At 35.3% G+C, this 10941-nt stretch overlaps 1 protein-coding gene across 1 annotated transcript; it reads left to right on the forward strand.

Annotated features, from left to right (window-relative positions):
* The first annotated feature begins 2819 nt into the window (after nt 1–2819).
* Nucleotides 2820–9772, forward strand: LOC110091925 (beta-1,2-xylosyltransferase RCN11). Its single transcript, XM_020816233.2, has 3 exons — nt 2820–3581; nt 4750–4899; nt 8672–9772. The coding sequence occupies exons 1-3, from the start codon at nt 2967–2969 to the stop codon at nt 9392–9394; spliced, it is 1488 nt and encodes a 495-aa protein (XP_020671892.2). The 5' UTR covers nt 2820–2966; the 3' UTR covers nt 9395–9772.
* Nucleotides 9773–10941: the final 1169 nt, after the last annotated feature.

Raw genomic sequence — 10941 nt, forward strand, 5'->3', positions numbered from 1 at the left:
TTTAAAAAAAAAAAAAAAAAAAACAAACCCCCCCCCCCCCCAAAAAAAAAAAAAAAATTTAAATAGTGCAAAAACATCCTGTTTGAGGGCTTTGTTGTGCCTTTTTTAATTTCTTTATTCATTATTTATGTGCTTGGAGTCCAATGTTTAAAAATCTGATGCTTCATACTTCATACATGCTTATATATACCCTCGAATGAGAGGCAACATTTTCGCACCGTTTCTTACAACCAATCCTTCCTTCTTCACCCAAGATTAAGGCTTCGTTTGAGACGGCTTTCTAGTTGCTTCTTAAAGCAACTTTTTTAGTGCAAAATTTAAAAAAATTGTACTAGAAAGTTGCTTTTAGAAGCAACTAGAAAGTCGTAGGCTTCGTTTGGGACGGCTTTTTTACTGCTTCTTGAAACAACTTTTTAGTACAAAAATTTTAAAGGTTATCTAAACCTTGGAGGGGGTGGAATCAATGGCTCTATACTCCTCATCCTAAGCATAAAAATCACACAAACATTCACAACCTAATTCTCATTGGACAGTTCATTAGACTAATTTGAACTTAAGGTTCAATTAACTCCTGAGCTCGGAGGAGGCAAGCTCAGGCTGAAAAGTAACTGGGTTTGGTTCATGGAGAGCTATCTTTGGGCATTTGGGTCAATCCATATGGCTAACCTAGTTGGACCCAATGGGTGGGCCTTCAAGGGGACTCCTTTAGGGACCTAATGGGTCACCCTAGGGCCGTACGTTGGATTGACAATGCTTTGGTCAATCAGTTTAGCTAGGTTCAAGTGTATATTTTAATTTTTAGTTTGAGATTTTGGATTTGATCTAGGTTTTGGATTTGATATTGGTTTTGGATTTAGTTTTGATTGATAAACCTCATGTAAAGATGAGGCCAATAATGCTAGGCAGTGAAATGTACTACGAAGCAAAAATGCAAAATTTTAGAATAAAATCAAATCACCATATATTGTTTATAGCATCATTTTGAGGCTTTAATTGTACTACATATTTTTTTTAACCAATATTATTTTCTAATTGACCTGGTGAAAGTTTTATAGAAAAATATCTTAATATTTAGAATCATCGTCTATATAACATAAATAAAGTTATACGATGAAATTTTTACAGATATCGTTATCCCTATTTTTTGCTAACAGAAATATAAATTAAATTAGAAATTTCTTGAAATTTTTGTATTTTTTTAAATTGAGATATACAAAATGCAACATATTTTGAGCCAAACAATTTTTAGAACTGGGTCGACAACATAAATTGACCTGAAGCAGCCTGAAACGGGCTTTCTCTCTCTAGAATTCATCCTCTCTCTCTCTCTCTATTTAGTTGGTTGCCTTGATTGGGTAGAAGTGAGTAGAATAGTGGAAAATTATATTTTTAATATATTAATTAAGTTGAGCATCATGGTGCCGAATCAAGCGGGCTGCAACGCCGCAGTGCTGCCTAACATGATGAACATGCACACAAACCTCTGAAACCAGCTCCAAAGCATATTCAGACACTTATATACATACCAAACATTCTCAAACATATGCAAGAGAGTTCAAATGCATGATTCAATAAATTATCTCTTTTAGATCAGGTTAGAACATATGTAATTGTATCTTAATTTAGTATGTGTTATATATAGTTACTCGAACACCACAACTTGATCACCATTACTCAATCACTTTCACCATCACTATAGTAGCCCAACCATCACCACCTTGACTATCTTGACATCGTTGCTTGATTATCATCACTCGATCACTATTATTGATCACTAGTTCCAAAACATCAACACGTTTTAAAAGATGATGTTGATGTATACCATGGTTAATAAGATTGATGCATTGCATTAACACCGACATTGATAGACATTATTACCAATAAGGCCATACACCATCAACATCAATAATGATGCATATTAACTTCATTACCACAACATCAATGCATATTAAGTTCGTCAATCATCATCATCAATGATGTCATCATTAAATAAAATTGATATCGTTGACACTAATTGTAATGTTTGATATCACCGACAAAACCAATGCATGCTATTGATACAAACATTAATGCATGCTATTTCCAACATAATTGATACCCATATTTGACATCAAACATGACACCTAAACTTAACATTAAGACAAATGCTCATCTTTTTGTCTTTATTTTTCTCTTCTATAATCTGAATGATTGGACATATCATCAACGATCTTTTGAAGATCAACTCCAATATCTTAAGACTCCTCTTATTGCCATTTTGGATGACACCATCTATTGTTCATTTCTGATATATATATTATAATAATGTCTTCTCCATTTATGAAAAATAATATTTTTATAACCTATGAGGCTATGACATATAATAGTTAAATCATTTTCAACTATGATCATACCGCAAGGGTTTTTCTCTTTTCAAGTTTTCACATCAATAAACTAGCTTATCCTCGACTTATTTTATATGTCTATATGCTTGATATTCATATAATATTAAGACAGTGAACTCTCTCTATTGCTACGAATGTTCTAATAAAAAAGATTAAATTTAATAATAATATCAAATTTTTATAATAATGATCATTATTGTTTTCAAAAGAAGTTTAATAAAAAGATAAAATATCAATTATTTTATGTATAAATTGACTAATAATTATTTTATTGTTAGAATTTTATTATGAATATGAGTTAGATTCTTATTGTGAATGTCAATATTTAAGAGTAATTTTAAAAATTAAAAATAGTTCATTTATAAATAGTTAAGATTTAAATGTTATGTAACTAATTATCTCATTTATATATATATATAAAAAAAACACAGTTTTTAACGCAAATACTCCGGCAATTTCCCATCTGAGTGCATCCGCCTGAGCCGGCTCATTACTATTACTGTTCCCGTATCCACTCGACTACTGCCTGAACTCTCCATCGTCTACTTCAGCCGCCGAAACCCTGCTAGTCTCACCGGCGCAATGAGCCGCCGACAGCGATCCCTCCTCATACGAACCGTCCTCTTTCTCTTCGCTCTCAACTCTCTATCCCTTGCAATTTACTTCTTCCTCCATCCCCGTCCCGCCCCCTCTAGCGAAACCCTAACCCAAACACCACCTCCTTCTATTCTCAAACCCTGGCCCTCTCTCCCCTCCTTTCTCCCCTGGAACCCTAACCCAAATCCTCCCCATAGATCATGCGAGGCCTACTTCGGCAACGGCTTCTCACACCAAGTTAATGTCCTCGGCGAAGGCGGAAACGGCGGGTGGTTCCGTTGCTTCTACAGTGCGACGCTCAGGAGCTCCGTATGCGAGGGCGGTCGGGTGCGAATGGATCCAAGGAATATTCGGATGTCGAAGGGAGGTGAGAGACTTGAGTTAGTTATGGGGAGGAAGGAGGAGGAGGAGCTGCCGAGGTTTGAGGATGGGGCGTTCGAGATCGAGGGAGATGGGGGCAAGAGAAGTGGCGATGGGAGGATGGTGTATGATGAGTTTCTCGACCGCTATGTACCGCGGAATGCTGTCGAATTTCATGCAATGAGGGGATTGATGAAATCGATGAGGATTGTCGGCTCTGGTGAACTCCACTGCTCACAGGTTAGACTGCTGCTGGATGCTGAAAACAGTAGATGACTCTCCTAGCTTGAGTTAGTAGAACTGGAGATGATTTTTCTAGCTTGCTCCGTTCTATTTTAAAATTTTTTGTGGAACACAACCGTAACTAAATATTAAGCAACATTTGGGAAGTCTGATTTGGGACAGCTAAAGCTTAAGTGAAAACCTTTATTTTAGGTTTTTAGCATGCCTAGAAGCAGGGTATGATAAGCTCATTAGAGGGCCTCCTGGAACTGAATGTCGAGAACCTTTTTCCTGTATGTATTTTATATTTCTATAGTTGTTAAAGTTGTGAAGAGGAAAGCTTACAGGATATGCTCTACTGTAATGTGATAACTTTGAATTCCAATGGAGGGCATATTGCGAGCTAAGTTGTATTACATTAACTAGGCATATGGCAACCTTCCTATCAAATCTCAGGTGGCAACAGCATGCATTGTTTTGTTCAAGGTCAGAGACTAAGGTTTCGTTTGGGGCGGCTTTTTTATTGCTTCTTAAAGCAAATTTCTAGTATAAAAATTTTAATTTTTGTACGAGAAAGCTGCTTTAAAAAACAGCAAAAAAAGCTGTCCCAAACGAAGCCTAAGAGCTCATGATAATTGGTGGTCATGTGAAGTTGTGAACGTTTGCTTAAGCTAAGGGTATCTCCAATTTTTTCATTCCAAAATGCAGTGAAATTAAAAAATGGTGTGATTCATCTCCAATCGAACTCCATTTTGTGCCATTCGCAGAAGGTAACCGTCTTTCTCCTCTTTCGCGCGTTTCTTCGGCAAATCTGGTAGATACAGAAAAATAATGTAGGTGAATAGTGCAACGCCAATATTGGTGTCGCACTGTTCACCCGCAATCAAATTCCGGAAGTTTTGCCGTTCTGCTAGAGCTATTCATGCTTTTGGTGTTCGGTTGGAGAAGGCCTTATTTAAACAGCACTATGGCTTTAATTACTTGGAAGTTATGTATTGTAGTTCAAAAACTAAAGCAAGGCTGAAGTTTTGAGCTTAGAAGTACCACATAAAATGGCAGAGCACATAATATGGCATGTGCGTGTATTTCTAAAACTTGATTATGCATGGTATTCAAATATCATTTTGTCTTTCTAGTGTTTTTGCAATACATGTTAATTCTATTGTATTGTTTGATTTGGTTTTAGTGGATTGAAGAACCAACAATTCTGGTTACGCGTTTTGAATATGCAAACCTTTTCCACACAATTACAGATTGGTACAATGCTTATATCTCTTCCAGAGTTACGAGTTTGCCTGGCAGGCCGCATTTGATATATGTTGATGGCCACTGCAAGGTATGATACATGTTTTTATGTATATATTATTCAATTCATGTTCGCATTATTTCAAAGTCTGAATATTTTATTTTTTTCTAGAAAAATAATATGCTTCTTGGATTAAAACATCATTTGGTCTTTTTTTCCTTCTCAATCGCTCTTATTCTATACCGTTAATTATAACATATCTCAAAATTGTCCTTAAACTTTCTCAAGAGAGTTTATAAGTAATGCTTACAATGTTTTAATAATATGTTATAATAGAAGTTGTGGGATTTATACACAGTTAATTTTTTTGGATGGTCAAATCAACTCAATCGGTCCTGCATAAGATATAGGAAGTGAGCGACACAAGATCTAGTTAGGTAAGATAAGCTAAAAGGAGCTGTTTAGTTTTGAATATCCAAATAATGCAACTCTTTCTTAGCATAATTGGGCATGATTTAGAAGCCTAAAAAAATGTCAATCACTTTGAATAATCAAATCAACTATGTTTGGTCGAACACAAGAATCTAGCAATACTGAATCTAGTATGGTAAGATGAACCAAAATGCTCTGTTTGGCTTGGAGTTTTAGATAGCTTGACCATTCCTCTACTTGGCAGCATGCAACCCATTCGAACATTAGAGAGATGCACTTGAGGGATGCACCATAGTAATTATCGTTTAGATTTACGAACCCGACAACCATCTTAATCATCTTGAATGTTCAACCTGACTCCAATGAAGTTTGGAAACTATAACATCGAAAGCTAGAGAAGGTTGAGGCAAACAAAACACATATGGGATGCCATGAGAATGGTTCAAATGCTTCTTTGGCTTTCTAAGAGCATGTGCAATGCATCGTCAGGTGACCAGTAAGGTAATAGATCATCTAGAGATTTAGGATAAAGATCCGTCAAGCTATATATCTATGGAAACCAAGAAATTCACCTTTGTGTGCATGCGACACAGGTAATATTGACATGACCAGGGTTCTAATATAACCACATGAGATAGTTCTATTGTGCATAAGAAGCAATCTTGGATTAATTCTATAGATACCTTGTAAACTCATATAATTAGAATCATATTTTTGTGTTCTAACAACTCGGAATATAAAGAATAAGGTGTTTAGCTTTTTTTATTTCATTGTGAAAATTATCTTCATCTCAATGGGGCTATTCTAAATGAAGTCTATGATACCTTATAATAGTATGAGCAGGATCCTCATCTCGATCCTAACATCTCAAAATAAAGAGAATTTTGAATCTAACTCCCTATTTTATTAGGAAAATATCGGCTTATCTTACCCTCTGAATCATCCTAGATACTAATTCAGATGACAAAAGAAGGCTGATTAGCTGTGTATTATCTCATTCCAGAAGTAACTTTTTAAAATCAGTTTAGTGAACATTTTGCATGTTAGTTATTGTTATTGAAACTCTTAAACTGATTAATATATAAGCACTAAATATTCTGTTATTTTTCTTTTAATATTTTTTGAAATTATACAAAATAGTATCAAGTATTTGCTCATATAATGATACGAAGGGGAGCCATTTTCATGGTTATTATTGTAGCTGGCACAATTAAGTATGCTTTCCTTGGATTTAACCTGGCGCCAATCCATCATTATCAAAATCAAATTATTAACCTATCAAGGACTTGATATCAATAACGCTATCAAACCACTTTTTATTCTTTTTTCAACCGTAGAAAACATAGGAAATGCAACTCTGCTGGAGGGGCCAACATCTAAACTGATTAAACCTTGGCTTATCTAGTATTTTCTTATATAGAATTTTGGGAACAATTTTTATATCGAAGTTTGTGTTCATTTTGCGGTTATTGTCCCATACCATATTGGGTATTTTATGTGTTGTTATTTTCTATTCCAAAACTTCGTAATTCTATGTAGGACCTCAATAAGCCACACTTTTGATCTTGCTCTTGGATATATTTGTGTGGCCTCATGCTAATTGTTAGGATAAATTTAAATAATGAATATTATCTAGAAGATCAATAAATACAATTTAGGATTGAATCATACTTGTTGTGATACCATATTATAGTCCAAAGTTCTATGTAATAATCTTGTAGACCATGATCGGTATGCTTACTTTGATGCGAACCTTGAGATGGTCCCTCTTATTGCACAATTTTAGACCATGATCCTTTTGCAAGCTCTACTAATTTATTCTTTCAAACCCCTCACCCACCCAAATGTTAGAACGATTGCGCTTACCATAAGAGAATCCTCAGTTCAACTACTTGGGCTGCCTTTGTAAACTCTGTCTGCTATTCATCATTGCTACTGTCTTATTTTGCATTTGCGTGTGTTGTCCTATTTCAGATTAGTTGATGAAAGTAGCCTTTGATGGCCTCCTCTGATGAGTTATATACTTTGATTTTTTCATTATAAATGGTCAGGCTCCGTTGTATTTTGCGGGATTTAAATTAAATTTCTTATTTCCTATCCACAACACCAAATCAACGTCCGCACTTAATTCCCAATCATTAAAAATTTTCATTTTCATTTCTTTTTGGTAGTGAAGATATTTTCATCTCTTCTCTCGGTGACTGATAAATGACATCGACGCCTGAAATATTAATTGTTGTTTTTTGAAATTTACCAAAAAAAAGCTAATGTACATGCTCGGTACTGCTAGGTATCGCTAGGTACATGCTCAGTACTACTAGGTATCTCTAGGTACCGCTCAGTACATGCTCGGTACTGCTAGGTACAAGCTCGGTACCACTTGGTATCTTTCCATGCAAATAACTTACGAACTTTAAAAACAAGCAGAACTTCAAGTATCATCCTGTTCTTGTTGTGAGAGAAATTGGAGCACATACTCATTTATTCAATCAATGAAGAGGAATAAAATAACTCCACAACGAGCTGAAGATTTAGTTTATGTGCATACAAATCTTCGTCTTCTATCAAGAAAAATCTCACTTTATATGACATGTGATAACAAGATGTGGGAGGTTGCTGGAGATGGGTTCGAGTGCCTTGATGATATGAGATTATTGGAGGTTGCAAATCTTTCTCTAGATGAACCAGAGTTGGAAGCAATGATATTCAATGATGATGATATTGAAGGCCAAATATCAATCTCTAAATATAATTCTATCATTACCTCTATTGAGTAGTTTGACCTCCATGTTGTACTAAATGATTTTTTGCTTATATTTTTGTGGTTGTACTAGACATTTTGTATTAAACATCTTTCTGTTATAAGCTAAACAAGTTATCATGAAATTGATTTATTATTGCTTGTCATTTTTAAAATGTCACCTTAATTTTTATATATTATATTAAAAAAATTATTATGCCGTGTCCACGCCGCACCCGTGTCCTATATTTTTTAAAAAATGGTGTGTCCGTGTCGTGTCGTGTCCGTGTCGACGTGTCCGTGTCGGTGCATCATAGTTGTTGTGATACCATATTATAGTCCAAAGTTCTATGTAATAATCTTGTAGACCATGATCGACTTTGATGCGAACCTTGAGATGGTCCCTCTTATTGCACAATTGTAGACCATGATCCTTTTTGCAAGCTCTACTAATTTATTCTTCCAAACCCCTCACCCACCCAAATGTTAGAACGGTTGCCCTTACCATAAGAGAATCCTCAGTTCAACTACTTGGGCTGACTTTGTAAACTCTGTCTGCTATTCATCATTGCTACTGTCTTATTTTGCATTTGCGTGTGTTGTCCTATTTCAGATTAGTTGATGAAAGTAGCCTTTGATGGCCTCCTCTGATGAGTTATATACTTTGATTTTTTCATTATAAATGGTCAGGCTCCGTTGGAGGAAACTTGGGAGGCAATATTTACCAGTGCAAGATATGCTAAAAATTTCTCAGCTAGCGTGTGTTTCCGCCATGTCATTCTTTCACCTCTGGGGTACGAGTCTGCCATGTTCAAAGGGCTTTCTGAATCATTTAGCTGTCAAGGAACGCCTGTACACAATCTTAAAGAAAACCCCGGTAGCCAAAAAACCGCCCGATTGTCGGAATTCGGAGAAATGCTGAGAGCAGTTTTTGATCTTCCAACTGATGAAAACTCAATTACAAAGGCATCCACAGCTCATAATATTCTTTTTGTCCGTCGTGAAGATTACTTAGCTCACCCTCGTCATAACGGAAAAGTGGAATCTCGGTTGAGCAATGAGCCAGAGGTTTTTGATTCAATACAAAATTGGGCAGCCAACCAAACAAAATGCAGATTAAACGTCATCAATGGCCTCTTTGCTCATATGACAATGAAGGAGCAACTCCGAGCCGTTTATGAAGCTTCTGTTGTTATAGGAGCTCATGGAGCTGGTCTCACACACTTGGTTTCTGCGAGGTCAAAAGCAATTGTTCTTGAAATCATCAGTAGTCGATATAGACGCCCACATTTTTCATTGATCTCACAATGGAAAGGGCTGGAATATCATGCCATTAATCTTGATGGATCTTATGCCAGGCCAAAAGTGGTCATTGATGAGCTCAGCAACATTGTGAGAAGCCTTGGATGTTAAGAACTACTTATCATTGGGAATGTTAATGACGTTGACTGAATAGCTTGATGTTCGAACTGACTGAATAAGCGAGGAACTCTGGCAAGTAAGGTTCTTTTCCCCTTTGCATGGTAACAGTGGATGGATGACGACTAATTTTTGCTTCATCTTTTTAACTTGTGTTGTAACAAAAGCGTATTATTTATGATAAATAGCATATATAGAGGGGAATACTGAAAGCATAATGACTGCATTTAGCAGTTCTGTGGAAGTGAATTTCCACGAAATTTTTTGAGTCTTTGAAGAGTGTGTTCATCTGTATAAAAGGATCAAAATGATTCATTGATTTTTTATGAAGGATCAAATGGTCCCCAATTATATTAAATGGTCATTTTGATAGCTTAAATTTTTAAAAAGAATCAAAATACTTTTGGTTTTTCTTTAATGAGCTGAGGAATCAAAATTGTCATTTAATATAATTGAGAATTATTTTGATCTTTTATAAAGAGCCGAGGGATTGTTTTGATATTTTCTTAGTCTTTTATTTGTTAATCTTTTCTTGAGGCAAGAATGAATATAAATTTATGTTAGAGTTGGCTAATTCCCATTAAATGTGCGATGAGCCCCTGATGTGCATTATGATTCATTGTTTCCATGTGTTCTACGTGGTTCTATTTACAGTTCTTTTTCATTTATTTCTTCTCTTTTTTGTTCTCTATTTTCGTGCTATTGAATATTATTGTTTTTAAAGGTATATCTGCTGGAAACTGTTAGATCTAGCAAATCAGATTGTGAATTCATATTTTTAGCATCCTTTATAAAACTGTCTGATATGATTGTTGTGTCATATCTGTATTTATTAGAATAAGAGAGCTAGTTGGTGGACAAGGGGATAACAGTGCAGTGGCCAACGTATGTGAGAATTTGTCAGGTATTTTAATCAAACAATATATGGTGAAAGCATTCATGGGACGTTTGAATATGGATGAGATTAGGAGTGGAGAAGATAAAAGAAGAGTTTTCTAGTAATGCTCTGTCAATAATTTAGTTGATCTTTGCAAACTGGGCCTTAATAGTGATTTTAAAGGTTATAATTGCAAAAGATTTATGTCTCAAATTAGAGTCTTTATATATGAAATAGAGTCTCCCTAATTGTTGGGATGAAAGTAAAATACCGTAGAAAAATATACAAGAAAGTAAAAGCAACAGAAAGTAAAATATACTCGGATTTAACGTGGAAAAATTTAAACCAGTGAAAAAATTATGGTACCACATTACACCAAGAAATTCATTATAAAAATTGGGCGAAATAAATACATCTCTCTCACTATTTCTTTGTTTCTCTTCTTACATGCACCGTTCTCACTCTTTACTAATTGAAAAAAGAAGAGCAAAACAAATATTAAATCATCAAAGGACGCAACCCTTGAGAAAAGTGATAAAGGTAACTGTCTAGTTCCACTCAAAGCGCTGCGGCGCAAGTTTGAGCGCTAAAACACTGAAGCCTTTATATGATGATGTTGTGATGCTAATAAACACAGCGCTGCGGTGCTCTGTTCTTTGTTGAT

Source organism: Dendrobium catenatum, unplaced genomic scaffold (genome assembly GCF_001605985.2).
Source record: "Dendrobium catenatum unplaced genomic scaffold, ASM160598v2 fragScaff_scaffold_518, whole genome shotgun sequence".
In the NCBI taxonomy this organism is placed as follows: Eukaryota; Viridiplantae; Streptophyta; class Magnoliopsida; order Asparagales; family Orchidaceae; genus Dendrobium; species Dendrobium catenatum.